The sequence below is a fragment of the Coregonus clupeaformis genome, chromosome 8, assembly GCF_020615455.1.
Source record: "Coregonus clupeaformis isolate EN_2021a chromosome 8, ASM2061545v1, whole genome shotgun sequence".
Classification (NCBI taxonomy): domain Eukaryota; kingdom Metazoa; phylum Chordata; class Actinopteri; order Salmoniformes; family Salmonidae; genus Coregonus; species Coregonus clupeaformis.
Window position 1 is genome coordinate 55,777,548 of NC_059199.1, and position 18,656 is coordinate 55,796,203.

The 18,656-nt window shown below is 46.2% G+C and overlaps 1 protein-coding gene across 1 annotated transcript in view; it reads right to left on the minus strand.

The window, feature by feature from the left end:
* LOC121571277 (trithorax group protein osa) overlaps nucleotides 1-16,332 on the minus strand; it is an 89,957-nt gene extending 73,625 nt beyond the window's left edge. The window contains exon 1 of the mRNA XM_041882652.2: nucleotides 15,957-16,332. Within this exon, the coding sequence (XP_041738586.1) occupies nucleotides 15,957-16,007 (51 nt within the window). The 5' untranslated portion in view covers nucleotides 16,008-16,332. The remainder of the gene's footprint in view (nucleotides 1-15,956) is intronic.
* Nucleotides 16,333-18,656: the final 2,324 nt, after the last annotated feature.

Below are 18,656 nucleotides of genomic sequence, written 5' to 3' on the forward strand. Positions count from 1 at the left end.
GCAGACACAGAAGCAAGTGCACACACACACACACACACACACACACACACACACAACTCAGGCACGCTAGCACGCACATAATAACACACACACACACACAGCCACCTTCCACACAAAACACACGCGTTTCTCTTCCATCCCTATTTCTCTCCTTCTTTCGTTCATTCGCTATTTCTATTATTCTCTGTATACATTCTCTTCATTCTCAGTCTACTTCAGTCTACTTATTGGTCGCGGACACAGATTTGCAGACGTTATTGTAGGTGCAGTGAAATGCTTGTGTTTCTAGCTCCAACAGTGCAGTAATAGTACCTAGCAATACAAAACTATACGCACATAATCCAGAAAAATTAAGAAATATCAGAATGAGCAATGTCAGAGACCAGATTACAAATATATACAGTACCAGTCGAAACTTTGGACACACCTACTCATTCAAGGGATTTTCTTTATTTTTTACTATTTTTTACATTGTAGAATAATAGTGAAGACATCAAAACTATGAAATAACACATATGCAATCATGTAGTAACCAACAAAGTGTTAAACAAATCAAAACATATTTTATATTTGAGATTCTTCAAATAGCCACCATTTGCCTTGATGACAGCTTTTCCAATAGTCTTGAAGGAGTTCCCACATATGCTGAGCACTTGTTGGCTGCTTTTCCTTCACTCTGCCGTCCGACTCATCCCAAACCATCTCAATTGGGTTAAGGTCGGGGGATTGTGGAGGCAAGGTCATCTGATGCAGCACTCCATCACCCTCCTTCTTGGTAAAATAGCCCTTACACAGCCTGGAGGTGTGTTGGGTCATTGTCGTGTTGAAAAACAAATGATAGTCCCACATGTATTAGATCGTAGGTAGGTAGTTAGCTGTAGTTAGGTATTGTATTTATTATAGGTTAGTATTGTTGTTATTGTAGGTTTCCGTAGGTAATTGTAGGTTAGTATCGAAGCACGAGGCTAGCTAGCTAGCGGGTAGCTACTGGTAACGATTAGCAACGCTGGAGAGCTGTTTCCAATGTTAATGTGCTGCTAGCCAACGTTTAATTTTTTGCTGCGTTATGCGTTATGAAAGGAACTAGACACGGACATGAATTATCTGTTTAGTGTGCTAACACACTCTTGGCAGTTTGTTGTAACCAAGTATTGGTGCTAAATTGTGTGTTAATGGATGCTAGCTTGCTAGTTAACTACGGCGTCATAGCTAGGCATCGTGGGTTGTTGTGGGTAGTTACTGTGTCTTGGCAGTGTCTTCGGCCGTGCCGGCTGTAGCACTGGCGAGCTAACTAGCCGTTTTTTCGAACAGAGTCAGAGTCAACACAGTAGCCATTGTGTGCCGGGTGTAGCACGAAGCTAGCTAGCTAGCCGTTCTTCAAACAAAGTCAACACAGTGGCCATTGCTAGCTACCCAACACGACCAGCTAACTGTACGGTAGTAGCTAAATACAATATACTTGTCCTAGCTAGCCAACGTCTAATCATTGCTGCGTCATGAAAGGAACTTGACACAGACACGAATGATCTGTTTAGTGTGTTATCACACTATTGGTGGTTTGTTGTGACCAAGTGTTGGTGCTAAACGGTGTGTTATTGTTATTGGATGCTAGCTTGCTAGTTAGCTATGGTGTCATAGTTAGCTAGCTGAATAAAGTGGGTTGAGTCTATTCCTTTAAACATTGAACCGCTGTGGTTCACAACAATTCTGATTTCTAAAGGTGGAAGTTGGGAGAGTTTTTGTTCGGGTGGTTCAGTGAAACAATTTTAGTTTCTGAGGTAGAAGTTTTTGGTGAGGGAGGCCCTGCTCTCTCCTCTCCCAGATGCTTAGCTCATCTCATTCTCATCTCATTCTGCATTTTTGTAGCCATTTGCTACAGCCTGTCAACTATGCCTCTGCCTATCCCTGTTCTCTCCTCTCTGCACAGGCTACACAAACGCACCACACCGCGTGGCTGCTGCCTCTCTAACCTGGTGGTCCCTGCACGCACCACCCACGTGGAGTTCCAGGTCGCGGGCAGCCTCTGGAACTGCCGTTCTGCTGCCAACAAAGCTGACTTCATCCCAGCCTATGCCAACCTCCAGTCCCTCGACTTCCTGGCGCTGACGGAAACATGGATCACCACTGAAAACACTGCTACTCCTACTGCTCTCTCCTCGTCTGACCATGTGTTCTCGCATACCCCGAGAGCATCTGGTCAGAGGGGTGGTGGTACAGGAATCCTCATCTCTCCCAAGTGGACATTCTCAGTTTTTCCCCTAACCCATCTGTCTATCTCCTCATTTGAATTCCATGCTGTCACAGTCACTAGCCCATTTAAGCTTAATATCCTTGTCATCTATCAGCCCTCCAGGTTCCCTTGGAGAGTTCATCAATGAGCTTGACGCCTTGATAAGTTCCTTCCCTGAGGATGGCTCACCCCTCACAGTTTTGGGGGATTTCAACCTCCCTATGTCCACATTTGACTCATTTCTCTCTGCCTCCTTCTTTCCACTCCTCTCCTCTTTTGACCTCACCCTCTCACCGTCCCCCCCTACTCACAAGGCAGGCAATACGCTTGACCTCATCTTCACTAGATGCTGCTCCTCTACTAATCTCACTGCAACTCCCCTCCATGTCTCCGACCACTACTTTGCTTCCTTTTCTCTCTCGCTCTCCTCCCACACTACTCACTCTGCCCCTACACAGATGGTAATGCGCCGCCGCAACCTTCGCTCTCTCTCTCCCACTACTCTCTCCTCTTCCATCCTATCATCTCTTCCCTCTGCTCAATCCTTCTCCCTCCAATCTCCTGATTCTGCCTCCTCAACCCTCCTCTCCTCCCTTTCTGCATCCTTTGACTCTCTGTGTCCCCTATCCTCCCGGCCGGCTCGGTCCTCCCCCTCCAGCTCCGTGGCTTGATGACTCATTGCGAGCTCACAGAACAGAGCTCCGGGCAGCGGAGCGGAAATGGAAGAAAACTAAACTCCCTGCCGACCTGGCATCTTTTCACTCCCTCCTCTCTACATTTTCTTCATCTGTTTCTGCTGCTAAGGCCACCTTCTACCACTCTAAATTCCAAGCATCTGCCTCTAACCCTAGGAAGCTCTATGCCACATTTTCCTCCCTCCTGAATCCTCCCCCCCTCTCTCTCTGTGGATGACTTCGTCAACCACTTTGAAAAGAAGGTTGACGACATCCGATCCTCGTTTGTTAAGTCTAATGACACTGCTGGTCCTGCTCACACTGCCCTACCCTATGCTTTGACTTCTTTCTCCCCTCTCTCTCCAGATAAAATCCTGCGACTTGTGACTGCAGGCCGCCCAACAACCTGCCCGCTTGACCCCATCCCCTCCTCCCTTCTCCAGACCATCTCCGGTGACCTTCTCCCCTACCTCACCTCGCTGATCAACTCATCCTTGACCGCTGGCCATGTCCCTTCCGTCTTCAAGAGAGCGAGAGTTGCTCCCCTTCTCAAAAAACCAACACTCGACCCCACTGATGTCAACAACTACAGACCAGTATCCCTTCTTTCTTTTCTTTCTAAAACTATTGAGCGTGCCGTCTTTAGCCAACTCTCTTGCTATCTCTCTCAGAATGACCTTCTTGATCCAAACCAATCAGGTTTCAGGACTGGTCATTCAACTGAGACTGCTCTTCTCTGTGTCACCGAGACTCTCCGCACTGCTAAAGCTAACTCTCTCTCCTCTGCTCTTGTCCTTCTAGACCTGTCTGCTGCCTTTGATACTGTGAACCATCAGATCCTCCTCTCCACCCTCTCCGAGCTGGGCATCTCCGGCGCGGCTCACTCCTGGATTGCGTCCTACCTGACCGGTCGCTCCTACCAAGTGGCGTGGCGAGAAGCTGTCTCCGCACCACGTGCTCTCACCACTGGTGTCCCCCAGGGCTCAGTTCTAGGCCCTCTCCTTTTCTCCCTATACACCAAGTCACTTGGCTCTGTCATATCCTCACATGGCCTTTCCTATCATTGCTACGCTGACGATACACAACTAATCTTCTCCTTTCCCCCTTCTGATAACCAGGTGGCGAATCGCATCTCTGCATGTCTGGCAGACATATCAGTATGGATGACGGATCACCACCTCAAGCTGAACCCTGGCAAGACGGAGCTGCTCTTCCTCCCGGGGAAGGACTGCCCGTTCCGTGATCTCGCCATCACGGTTGACAACTCCGCTGTGTCCTCCTCCCAGAGTGCGAAGAGCCTAGGCGTGACCCTGGACAACACCCTGTCGTTCTCCGCCAACATCAAGGCGGTGACCCGCCTCCTGCAGGTTCATGCTCTACAACATTCGGAGAGTACGACCCTGCCTTACACAGGAAGTGGCACAGGTCCTAATCCAGGCACTTGTCATCTCCCGTCTGGACTACTGCAACTCGCTGTTGGCTGGCCTCCCTGCCTGTGCCATTAAACCCCTACAACTCATCCAGAATGCCGCAGCCCGTCTGGTGTTCAACCTTCCCAAGTTCTCTCACGTCACCCCCCTCCTCCGCACACTCCACTGGCTTCCAGTTGAAGCTCGCATCCGCTACAAGACCATGGTGCTTGCCTATGGAGCAGTGAGGGGAACGGCACCTCTGTACCTTCAGGCTCTGATCAGTCCCTACACCCAAACGAGGGCATTGCATTCATCCACCTCCGGCCTGCTGGCTCCCCTTCCTCTGCGGAAGCATAGCTCCCGCTCAGCCCAGTCAAAACTGTTCGCTGCTCTGGCACCCCAATGGTGGAACAAGCTCCCTCACGACGCCAGGACAGCGGAGTCATCCCACTGGCTATAGGGTGAACGCACCAATTTGTGAGTCGCTCTGGCTAAGAGCGTCTGCTAAATGACGTTAATGTGCCCTTGAGCAAGGCACTTAACCCTAATTGCTCCTGTAAGTCGCTCTGGATAAGAGCGTCTGCTAAATGACTAAAATGTAAATGTAAATGTAAGCCCAAACCAGATGGGATAGCATATCGCTGCAGAATGCTGTGGTAGCCATGCTTGTTAAGTGTGCCTTGAATTCTAAATAAATCACAGACAGTGTCACCAGCAAAGCACCCCCACACCATAACACCTCCTCCTCCATGCTTTACGGTGGGAACTACACATGCGGAGATCATCCGTTCACCCACACCGCATCTCACAAAGACAGAACGGTTTGAACCAAAAATCTCACATTTGGACTTTTGGACCAAAGGACACGTTTCTACCGGTCTAATGTCCATTGCTCGTGTTTCTTGGCCCAAGCAGATCTCTTCTTCTTATTGGTGTCCTTTAGTAGTGGTTTCTTTGCAGCAATTCGACCATGAAGGCCTGATTCACACAGTCCCCTCTGAACAGTTGATGTTGAGATCTGTCTGTTACTTGAACTCTGTGAAGCATTTATTTGGGCTGCAATTTCTGAGGCTGGTAACTCTAATGAACTTATCCGTAACTCTGGGTCTTCCATTCCTGTGGCGGTCCTCATGAGAGCCAGTTTCATCATAGCGCTTGATGGTTTTTGCGACTGCACTTGAAGAAACTTTCAAAGTTCTTGAAAGTTCCGTATTGACAAACCTTCATGTCTAAAAGTAATGATGGACTGTCATTTCTCTTTGCTTATTTGAGCTGTTCTTGCCATAATATGGACATGGTCTTTAACCAAATAGGGCTATCTTCTGTATACCCCATCTACCTTGTCACAAGACAACTGATTGGCTCAAACTCATTAAGAAGGAAAGAAATTCCACAAATTAACTTTTAACAAGGCACAGCTGTTAATTGAAATGCATTCCAGGTGACTCCTCTGCTCTTATCCTTCTAGACCTATCTGCTGCCTTTGATACTGTGAACCATCAGATCCTCCTCTCCACCCTCTCCGAGTTGGGCATCTCCGGCGCTGCTCATTCTTGGATTGCGTCCTACCTGACAGGTCGTTCCTACCAGGTGGCGTGGCGAGAATCTGTCTCCGCACCACGTGCTCTCACCACTGGTGTCCCCCAGGGCTCAGTTCTAGGCCCTCTCCTATTCTCTCTATACACCAAGTCACTTGGCTCTGTCATATCCTCTCATGGTCTCTCCTATCATTGCTACGCAGACAAAAAACAATTCATTTTCTCCTTTCCCCCTTCTGATAACCAGGTGGTGAATCGCATCTCTGCATGTCTGGCAGACATATCAGTGTGGATGTCGGATCACCACCTCAAGCTGAACCTCGGCAAGACGGAGCTGCTCTTCCTCCCGGGGAAGGACTGCCCGCTCCATGATCTCGCCATTACGGTTGACAACTCCATTGTGTCCTCCTCCCAGAGTGCAAAGAACCTTGGCGTGACCCTGGACAACACCCTGTCGTTCTCCGCTAACATCAAAGCGGTGACCCGATCCTGCAGGTTCATGCTCTACAACATTCGCAGAGTACGACCCTACCTCACACAAAAAGCGGCACAGGTCCTAATCAAGGCACTTGTCATCTCCTGTCTGGATTACTGCAACTCGCTGTTGGCTGGGCTCCCTGCCTGTGCCATTAAACCCCTACAACTTATCCAGAACGCTGCAGCCCGTCTGGTGTTCAACCTTCCCAAGTTCTCTCATCTCACCCCGCTCCTCCACACACTCCACTGGCTTCCAGTTGAGGCTTGCATCTACTACAAGACCATGGTGCTTGCCTACGGAGCTGTGAGGGGAACGGCACCTCCTTATCTTCAGGCTCTGAATCAGACCCTACACCCAAACGAGGGCACCATGTTCATCCACCTCTGGCCTGCTAGCCCCCCTACCTCTACGGAAGCACAGTTCCTGCTCAGCCCAGTCAAAGCTATTCGCTGCTCTGGCACCCCAATGGTGGAACAAGCTCCCCCACGACGCCAGGACAGCAGAGTCACTGACCACCTTCCGGAGACACTTGAAACCCTACCTCTTTAAGGAATACCTGGAATAGTATAAAAGTAATCCTTCTACCCCTCCCTCCCCCACCCCCCCATTAAAAAAAAAGTGGTTGTCCCACTGGCTATCATAAGTTGAATGCACCAATTTGTAAGTCGCTCTGGATAAGAGCGTTTGCTAAATGATGTAAATGTAAATGTAAATGTAGCTAATGAAGCTGGTTGAGAGAATGCCAAGAGTGTGCAAAGCTGTTATCAAGGCAAAGGGTGGCTATTTGAAGAATCTCAAATATTAAATATGTTTTGATTTGTTTAACACTTTTTTGGTTACTACATGATTCCATATGTGTTATTTCATAGTTTTGATGTCTTCACTATTATTCTACAATGTAAAAAAAGTGTAGAAATAAAGAAAAACCCTTGAATGAGTAGGTGTGTCCAAACTTTTGACTGGTAGTGTATATATAAATATAATGGTGTGTAAAGACAGTATGGATAGTATAGGAATAGAAAAGGTGTGTACAGCAGTAGTTATATAGAATGAGCCTTGAATACAGTATATACTAATAAAGTGGGTAAAACAGTATGTAAACATTATTAAAGTGACCAGTGTTCCATGACTCTATGTACATAGGGCAGCAGTCTCTAAGGTGCAGGGTAGAGTACTGGGTGGTAGCCGGCTAGGAACAGTGACTAAAGTTCAGGGCAGGGTACTGGGCGGAGGACGGCTAGTGACGACTGTTTAACAGTCTGATGGCCTGGAGATAGGAGCTGTTTTGATGCACCTGTACTGTCTCCGCCTTCGAGATGGTAGCGGGGTGAACAGGCCGTGGCTCGGATGGCTGAGGTCCTCGATGATCTTCTTGGCCTTCCTGTGACACCGGCACCCGTTCCTGTGACGGACGTTGCAATTGCCGTACCAGGCGGTGATACAGCCCGGCAGGATGCTTTCGATGGTGCATCTGTAGAAATTTGTGAGGGTCTTAGGGGCCAAGACACATTTCTTCAGCCTCCCGAGGCTGTTGCAGAGAGTTTCATCACAGCCCATATCACACACACACACATACACACCTCTGAATCAAGGTCCTAATCACAAACACAGAGCATGAACGTCCAACAGAGTATGGGGAGAGTCAAGGCTTTGAGGGTGTGTGTGTGAATGCGTGTGCGCGTGCGTGCGTGCATACGTGTGTGTGTTTGTGTGTGGTGAATGATGCAATAGGGGAGCCACAAACAAAGCAAGGTAACAATTAGACCCTGATATACAATCAGTATTCACACACACACACACACACACCTAGATGGCGTAAAGACCTTGATCTGCTGCTTTGATATTCTTTATAAATGCAAGGATCAAATTAGCACACCCAGTCCACCTACTGACCAGAGAGAGAGAGAGAGAGAGAGAGAGAGAGAGAGAGAGAGAGAGAGAGAGAGAGAGAGAGAGAGAGAGAGAGAGAGAGAGAGAGAGAGAGAGAGCGAGAGAGATTGAATGCCAGAGAGGGAAGAATCTCTCCACTGTTTTCAAAAACATCACAGACAATCCCAGTGCGCTCACCGTGTGTGTTTATGTGTGATAATTAGTGTGATAATTAGTGAGGGTGCTCCAAGGTGGTAGCATACAGCACTTTATTATGTATAAATGTGTTTGAATCTGAGAGCGTGTGTGTGTGTGTTCCCTGAGTGTCAGCGGAAAAAGCGAACCTGATTTTTGGTGTTGTGTGTGTGTCCTGTTTGTTTTTCATCCCTAGGCAACACTCCTATTTCCTGGTTGTCTGATAGTCAGATTGACGCACTTGCTCTCTCTCTCTCTCTCTCTCTCTCTCTCTCTCTCTCTCTCTCTCTCTCTCTCTCTCTCTCTCTCTCTCTCTCTCTCTCTCTCTCTCTCTCTCTCTCTCTCTCTCTCTCTCTCTCCTCTCTCTCTCTCTCAATTCAAAGGGCTCTATTGGCATGGGAAACATGCTCACACTGCCAAAGGAAGTGGAATAGATAATAAACTAAAGTGAAATAAACAATCAGAAATGAACAGTAGACATTACACTCAGAAATGTTTCAAAACAAGAGAGACATTTAAAATGGTATATTACTGGCAGGAAGAGATGACCGCGTGATTTCATGAGCCAAACAGTGAGTAACACTAATGAGCTGGAACAATTAGTGTTGGTAGCTGTCTTGGCCAAAGACACAGTCCATTGTACAACGATAGATACCCAGTGAAGAAGACTCTCTATAGTAGTTCAGGGACTGAGAATCGCTATTACTGTACTGAAAGGAAAGATTCACCCATTTTAAATGGTATATTGTTTTTGTGCATCTCCGAGCGATGTTGTATCGATTCCCGGGGTCATTTCATGTTTTCATGTGTATCTAAGCCACTGCCATTTAAGCAGGAAGAAATGTGGCTGGTATAACGTAGTATTGCAATAAAGCCACTCTCACTACACTGGAAGTCAATAGGAATATGATTTTTAGATCGCAAAAATGTCTATCATTCATGTCAGATTTCAATACTAGCCGATGTCATAACGCGGGAGGTTGTCTACTCTCGATATTCCTACCCTCGAGAAATGTGTCATTTCTTCTATTTCTCAGCCTCTTCAGTCCAGGGTGCATGGTGCCATTGCAAATGTAAGACTCCACTCTGCGAGGCACATCGATCTGCAGGTTGAACATGGTGAGATTGTAGACTCCTAAATTGATAGTGCAGTTTGTTTAGGTGATTTTACAGCTAACTAGCTACTTCACATTCTGATATTGACTTTGGCATTATTGTGTGTAGCTATGTTTGCCAGCCAGCCAGCCCATATTGCATTGTGGGTTTTGTAGTCGACTTGAGCTGCAACAGATTTCCACAACGATTTTCATATGTTGCTACCAACCTTATAACGACAACATGAAATATTAGTTCACAAAAAATATTGTTCTCACATATTAGTGTTATTTAACACTGTAAATTATAGGAATTTGTGGTTTTGTGTGGATTTTTCCTTTAATGGGGTACTATTTGTGAGTTGTTGTGAAATCAGTATAACGAAATCTCAGTCATATCTCTCTCCCTTTCTCTCTCTCTCTCTCTCTCTCTCTCTCTGTGGATCTGAGGTGCTACTCTGGAGAAAAGGGTCAGAGTTGCACCCCCTTCACACACACACACACACACATGTACGCACCAAAGTCCCCCGTCCACAGTCTCACTGGTTCCCCCTTTCATACCAACTGAAAGAGAGCAGCTGGTTCTCTCAAGCACATCTCAAGGCCATCCCATCCCTCCCTCCTCTCCTCCCCCGTGATCCCCCTCTCCATCTCTCTTGGGGAGTGACCATATGGCACAGCAGTGGAGATCAGCAGAAATTCATCCCCCCCTTTTCATCCCTTCTTCCGTGCGAAAATGGCTGTTTATCATCGAAACGCACACACACACGCACACGCACGCACACACACACACAAAGCATTTGTAAAGGGCAAGGTATTTCTGAGAGGGTGCAGGTACATACTGTAGGCTGTGTGATGAAGAGGCTCATAATAACAGAGAGATTCCTTTTAGCCAACTAAAATAGTTCAGGGTTAAGTGTGTGTGTGTGTGTGTGTGTGTGTGTGTGTGTGTGTGTGTGTGTGTGTGTGTGTGTGTGTGTGTGTGTGTGTGTGTGTGTGTGTGTGTGTGTGTGTGTGTGTGTGTGTGTGTGTGTGTGTGTGTGTGTGTGTGTGTGCGCTACTTTAGGGTTATATTCCTTCTTGCTCTCCTAACACAATTACATCCGTGAGCTCATCGTTACAGACTGTGGGTCTGATGAAAGACAACTCTTCCTCCCTTTTCTCTCCATATCTTTTTCTCTCTTTCCTTTCAACTCATTGTTGTTGTTTTTGGTTAACGGAACTTTGAGGTGGGAAACCAGCCCTTCTTTTCCCGACAGTCGTGCCGCGCTCGCTCGGGTGGGCTTGGTTCAGACGCTCACATTACAATCCCAAATGGCATCCTATTCCCTACATAGTGCACTACTTTTTTAACCAGAGCTGATGCTCTATATAGGGAATAGGGTGCCCTTTGGGACGAAGCCGTTGACTGAGAAACTGTTGGCAATGAGCTGGACGACGCACTAGATCTGAAGGAGCTCACACACACACATTCCTTTGGCAGAGGACTATCGCTATAGCAGTAGACTTCAAAGTGCTTGACTCATTTGGCCGTGGATCAGTTCGAATTGAGGTGAACAGAGAGATCCAGCAGCTGAAACGGCAGGGAAAGCCTATCACTGTGGTTAACGGTATGGTACACTGCTACAAGAAACACCACATTTATAGCCTAGTCAAGACTTTATCCTACTGCAGCTAATATATAAGTGAATATTAATTAATGTATATTATATGACATAGTAATAATCTATTAGTATCATTATAATTTTATAATTAGCATAAAATAATTAGGAAAGTAGTTCGTCTCACTCCTCCCTCCCCGCCACTCTCAATCTCTCTCTCTCTCTCTCTCTCTCTCTCTCTCTCTCTCTCTCTCTCTCTCTCTCTCTCTCTCTCTCTCTCTCTCTCTCTCTCTCTCTCTCTCTCTCTCTCTCTCTCTCTCTCTCTCTCTCTCTCTCTCTCTCTCTCTCTCTCTCTCTCTCTCTCTCTCTATCTCTCTCTCTCTCTCTCTCTCTCTCCCTGCATTCTTAGGAGGCGTTACTTCAGGTGGAACATGCACATACACAAATGCACACATTGGAAAGACCGTCATTGGTACTAACAGACTGAAGTAAATGCCACCAACCGTATGTCATTATGTCAATACAAGCAAATAGCTACACACAGAATAGGATCTATATATGATTAGGCAGAGTGCTTTGGGTAATAGCCTCTTGGTCAGGTGTGTGTGTGTGTGTGTATGTGTGTGTGTGTGTGTGTGTGTGTGTGTGTGTGTGTGTGTGTGTGTGTGTGTGTGTGTGTGTGTGTGTGTGTGTGTGTGTGTGTGTGTCTCAATGGTCGTTTAACACCATTAGTGCATAATGACAGAGGTCACAAGGTCCAAGTGGAGAGGAGAATGCATTGATGAGTTTGTGTGTGAGTGTGTTTGTGAGAGAGAGAGAGAGAGAGAGAGAGAGAGAGAGAGAGAGAGAGAGAGAGAGAGAGAGAGAGAGAGAGAGAGAGAGAGAGAGAGAGAGAGAGAGAGAGAGAGAGAGAGAGAGAGAGAGAGAGAGAGAGAGAGAGAGAGAGAGAGAAAGAAAGAGAGAGAGAGAGAAAGAAAGAGAGAGAGAGAGAGAGAGAGAGAGAGAGAGAGAGAGAGAGAGAGAGAGAGAGAGAGAGGAGAGAGAGAGAGAGAGAGAGAGAGAGAGAGAGAGAGAGAGAGAGAGCGAGAGAGAGAATGCATTGATGAACAGAGAAGACGAGAATACTCCCAACAAGTGTGTGAAAAGCACCAGCAGCGTTTTGTAGTACCATTGACATACTTTCACACACACATGTGATTTAGACACACACTGAGCTGATGGAAGATAAAGATATGCTTTCTTTCATTATGAGAAAGACAGAAAACAAATCCCCAATGTTAGACTTCTTTTTCATAGTTCTGGCTAGAGGAGATATCATGCATGCATGACCGTTTCCATGCATTGCTAGGTCTACTCGCAACTCTCAAACACACACACACACACTCTCAATCTCCATTTCGCCCTGCTGCGTTCAGCATTCCAATCAGTTAGACCACAAATTGCATCACAGATTCTGGCTGTGTACCAAATGGCAGCCTATTCCCTACTTAGTGCACTACTTTTGACCAGGGCTCATAGGGCTCTGTTCAAAAGTAGTGCACTATGCAGGGAATAGGCTGCCATTTGGGACGCAACCTCTGAATCGTGAGTCTGGTACTAAAGTAGTCTAGTCTTCAAGTTTTTTCCTTTCCTCTATAGACCTACTTTTATTTCTTGTAGACAGGATATGAGTCTATCTATTACTTATAAAGACGCACAGAGAGAGAGAGAGAGAGAGAGAGAGAGAGAGAGAGAGAGAGAGAGAGAGAGAGAGAGAGCGAGAGAGAGAGAGAGAGGGAGAGGGGGGGGGTGACATGGTCACAGGGGAGAGACTGAGCAATCAACTAAGAAGGGAAATAACTAGCCTAGCATATCTATGGAAATCTGTGTCAAGCCAAGCAGAGGGGAAAGGAGCGCGAGAGAGTGAGAGAGAGAGAAAGAGAGGGAGATCGAGTGAGAGAGAGAGAGAGAGAGAGAGACAGACAGACAGACAGACAGACAGACAGAGAGAGAGAGAGAGAGAGAGAGAGAGAGAGAGAGAGACAGACAGACAGACAGACAGACAGACAGACAGACAGAGAGGGAGAGAGAGAGAGAGAGAGAGAGAGAGAGAGAGAGAGAGAGAGAGAGAGAGAGAGAGGGAGAGAGAGGGACGAGGAGGTGTGGTAGCCAGTCTTAAGTCACCACTATAACTGCTTGCTTTCATTTTTACTGTTTAGATTAACTGAGCTGACACCATCATTGATCCGTCCAACGGTACAGCAACATTGAATGTCTGCATGTTTTGATAACTCATCAAAATAAATATCCCTTACTCAAGCACAACTAAACATCTTATACAGACGTCATTAAATATGTTATTAACCGGGGCCTGCTGTAGTTGTAGTGCTGCAGCCCAAGGACCACATATGCCCCTTGATGCAGCAGTTCAATACCCAGTTACGCCACTCACTTTCTGAACTGTATCGCTCTCGTCTATCTCCCCATCTCATACTCTAATCTATATCTGTCAATAAAACGTTTTAAATACCCTTAAAAAAATATAGGCCTATATAAAACGACATGATTATATAACCTCTTACTCCAGCACTATACAACTAAATGTTGTATAGAGACGTTGTTATAGCCTATGGTATCTAAAGGGTATCTGGTGAATTTAGCCTATTGAACTAGGCCAAGAATAGCTTTCTAGGGGTAGGCGCTGTGCCGTCTCTCTCTGCGGACATACACACACAAACAAACACACACACACACACACACACAGCTAATGGATGACAGGGCTTGTGTTTAATATCATTATGTATTCTAGCAGTCCGCCTTTTAATCCCCCAGTCAGTCATTCACAGTGTATGTGTCACGGTCGTCTATGTCGTCCAAGTATGACCAAGGCGCAACGTGTCCAAGAAACATGACTTTATTAATCAAAGTAACCAAATACAAAACAAAAGACGACTCAATGAAGTCCACGGTACACAGACCGAAAACGGAACAAAAACCCACAAACACACAGTGAAACCACAACAGTTTAAATATGGCTCCCAATCAGAGATAACGAGCCGACAGCTGTCACTCGTTACCTCCGATTGGGAGTCACATGAATAATCAAGAACCACCACAACATAGAAATGAACACCTAGAAACCAACATAGAAATACACCCAAAAGAAAATGAACAACCCTGGCTCAATAATCAAAGTCCATGGAGCCAGAGTGTCACAGTATGTGTGTGTGTGTGTCTGTATGTGTGTCCTACTGCTGGTCTAAGCCCCTAGACTATGTACCTCTTCTATTTCCTATACCTATTAAACACACACACACACACACACACACACACACACACACACACACACACACAATTTATCTGTGTCAATGTGTTATTATCATATCAAGCCATTAAGTAACCATCAATCTGATCTGGTGCATAAATCGTTTTCCCCTCTCTAATCCACACAATTGTTTAACATCGCAGTTAAACCCATATGACACAGAGAGAGAGAGAGGGAGAGAGAGAGAGAGAGAGAGAGAGAGAGAGAGAGAGAGAGAGAGAGAGAGAGAGAGAGAGAGAGAGAGAGAGGGAGAGAGAGAGAGAGAGAATTTAATTTAATTGAGAGAGAGACACACATTATCATTATTATGCTATAGTAGCCCTAAAGCGTAATAGTTAAATAGCCTCTCCTACACCAAATCAACGGTCTGACCCAGCTCTAGAGACGCTCTTTTGTTACAGAGCGGTAGCCCGCTGACTGCACGGCCGATTCAGAAGCCACATAAATGGCCTTTAATTCCTACAAGGAGACTGCATGCTGGTGCTCGGGAGGGAGAGGCGGGGGTTTAGCTTGACTTTCACGGGGAGAGAGAGAGAGCGACAGAGAGAGCGACAGAGAGCGAGAGAGAGAGAGAGAGAGAGAGAGAGAGAGAGAGAGAGAGAGAGAGAGAGAGAGAGAGAGAGAGAGAGACTGGAGCCTAGCATAGTGGCTCCGCTCACTGCTCAGTGCGTTCAGCCAAGCATGAGAACACAAAGGTTTTTACTTGCTATCAAAAAGGGAAGAAGCCTTTTGAGAGGAGCTGGAACTGAGCAGCGAGAGCATTCAGTCACTGAGACCCTCTCCGTCTTGAGTGGTGGTAGCAGTAGCCTAGCACTGTAGCCGCTATTATCTCCAGTAAGTCTATTGATATAAATTGCTACAAGTAGCATAGCGAGTCTCCCGCGCTTCACGCTCTCTCCGCACAACCTCTCCCCTGGAAATGGTTATTTTGTTGCAATTTTGACGCACGCCCGAGAAACCCCAACATCCGATAGTAGAGTATTCTAGTCACGGAACTTTACCGGAATTATGAACACACAGAGTGACTGGTGTTCGTGAGAGAGACACACACATACCTAATCTTTACTGAAGGCTAATGTTCAGGCTTTTCCTATAGCCTCTGAAGCCCCACGGATAGCTGTTTAATCTCTGTGGTCACTACGATATCTATCAATCCTGCTCTCTAACTAAATGTAGGCTATTGATTTGATTTCCCGGTCTGGGCGCATACTCAGTATGTCACAAAACACACACAGAGACAGAGAGAGTAAATCAGTCTAAGGTACAAATGCCATCACTGAAAAGCCTAAACACATAATTAAATAGCAAGATATGGACACACACACACACACGCACACACACACACACACACACTATAGTCTCACTACAATAAAGGAATCTGGCCATCAAGTGTAGTATCTCATCCATATCCCTAACCACTTTGTCTCACTCACGCACACTGGCAGCACATTACACCCCACACATAAACTCTCTTGCCTCTCAGCCTCTCACACCCTCGAGCCAGCATCAAATTAGCGCTAGTGATCATTAGAACCATAGAATGAAAAGGTAGTTAACTTACTATGGGCTCCATGCGAGGTGTGTCGACTAGCCGCGGAGACACCAATAGCATCTTGGAGATAAAGTGGAAGGCGGCGACGCACCCGTTAAATCCACTTTGCTGTCTGGTCTATTAGTCCCTTCACTACAAAAAAATATAAAACCAACAAGGTCGTTAAAAAAAACAGAAAGGTTTAAAGACAACCTTTGAGGAAAAATAACTAAGTCTCTTCACAGTCTTCTTTGTCTGATAAGTTGGTGTCGAGTACTGAAGACAACTGTTATCAAATTAAAGGGCTACTACAGCCAAACTAAATGTAATTGTATCCTCCCTTCAAGTAGAAGACAAGTTCATCCTTTCTATTGCAGTATTCGCCGTAATGATACAACGTCTAGTATCAATCTAGTGTCGGGTCAGGCATTTACTCGCCAGAGCTGCTCGCTTCCTGGCTGTGGGGGCGGGGTTAGCTCGGTGATAGGTTGATAAGAAGGCTTACGTCGAGGAGAGGAGGAGACGGCGTTGTTCCGTTCGCCTCTCTGCACTTAAAGGGGACATTCCCACTTACTGGGATCGTGTGAGAGGGCAATTGTTTGTGTGTGTGTGTGCGCGCGCGTGTGTGTGTGTGTGTGTGTGTGTGTGTGTGTGTGTGTGTGTGTGTGTGTGTGTGTGTGTGTGTGTGTGTGTGTGTGTGTGTGCCCCTAGGGAAGGTTTCTCAGATGAGCGATAAAGAGAGTGACACACATATCTGCTCCAACACAAAGAGGCTGAGGGAAACCAGTGGTCATGATGTTAAACAGTCTGCTGAACACACACACATTAGCTTAAGATGATCGTTATTATACCCTTTTAGTTATCAGTTTATTATTTGTTATAATACAACATGATTAGCTATATAATATAGTTGTAATACACTACTATTATATATATTAAACCCTTATAGTCAACTACTATTAGCTTTATTATACTGTTATAATACACAACTATTATCTCTATAATACTGTTATAATATATTTGTAATACCGTGTTAATAACTAGTTTCAATGAGTACATTTACACTACAAATATTTCCTCACACTAAATGAATTTAATATGATATAAAAAAACTTGTGTGGATGATAGATGTGGGGTAAGCTGATCCTATATCTCTACCTATAGGTAATTGCCATGTTAAACATGTATATAATCTATTCTCTTATGTGCAGTCAGTCAGTTATTATATTGATTTTAAAAGTATATAACCATGTGCAGATTAAAGATGTCAAGTAAGATGATCCTAGATCTGTACCTACGGGGGTAACATCTACCCTACCCTGTTAATTGCCATGTTCCACACGTACAGACTCTCTTCCTATGTGCAGCCAGTCAATCAGTTGACCTTGAGAGAAGGACCTTACAGTGTCAGCTTTTAACCAGGGTCAATGGAGACGTGTGTGTGTGTGTGTGTATGTGTGTGCGTGTGTGTGCATACTTGCGTCTGTGTGTGTAACCAGCTAGGGTTCAACACAGACATAGGGTGAAAATGAAACGGGTGACATTCAACCAGCTGTATGGGGTCATAGGTTAGAGGTTAAGAAGGGGGTCCGGGTGTGTTTTCATGAGTGGCCAACCCCTGGTAGATTTGGGTTTAAATAAGACTGGATGTGTCCTTTATGGCACTCTATTCCCTATATAGTGAACTACTTTTGACCAGAGTCTATGGGGAATAGGGTGCCATTTATGACGTAGTTAGGGTTGAAATAACACTACCAGTAATGGAGGGGTAATGGGTGAATTACATTTAAACTCCAGCTTTGAGAACGGTGTGAGGGAAAGGGAGGAGGAGGAGTGAAAGGGAGGAGGAGGAGTGGGGACTGGGGAGATAGAGGATGAAGGGAGGAGGGAGAGAATGGATGGAAGGAGAAGGTGAGGGAGATAGGGCAAGAGATGGAAAGAGAGAGAGGTAATAGAGAGCGAGCAAGATAGAGAGAGAGAGAGAGAGAAGGATAGAAGGAGGTATGGAGTGAGGAGAAAGGAGGAGGAGTACTCCCTGGAGAGTGATCCAGGTGGAACTGCAGTGGGTCTGGCACGGTTACAGCAACCCCACGGGACAACTGTGTGTGTGCATGTGTGTGTGAGGGGGGGGGCTGTGGAGCGAGCCAGCGGCATCATCAAGGAGCTCCACTGAAACAGAGAACGAGAAAATGAGAGGTAGTGAGTGAACAAGAAAGAAAGAGAGTGATAGAGACAGGGATAAGTTCTCCTCTGTTAGTTTGGCACTCCGACTCTGAAGTCTGATCCAAGCCACAGACAAACACCCCTCAGCATTGTACAGTATAGGCTACCTTACCCAACCTCCATACACTAAAGAGTGAGGAAGAGGGGTGAGGAAAAGGAGGGATTAGAAGGAGCGTTACTGGGATGAAGAGTAGGGAAAGAGGTTGGGAGAGATACAGGGTGATAGGAGCAGAACAACTTCGAAATTTGATGTTTGACAAACATGGATGAACGTCTAATTCTGATGTGAGACTGTGAGAGCTGGTAGGTTAGGAGTGGCTCGAGGACGAGTGTGTATGTATCGCTCACGCGTGTGCGCTACTCTTGTGTGTCTGTGTCTATTTGTGTGTGTGTGTGTGTGTGTGTGTGTGTGTGCGTACGTGCAATGCTTGTTTGTGTGTGTTTGCTGGCACTCTGCGGTAGCACTCCTGGCAGCTATACAAAGACAGGCTCTCAGTATGCCCAGGA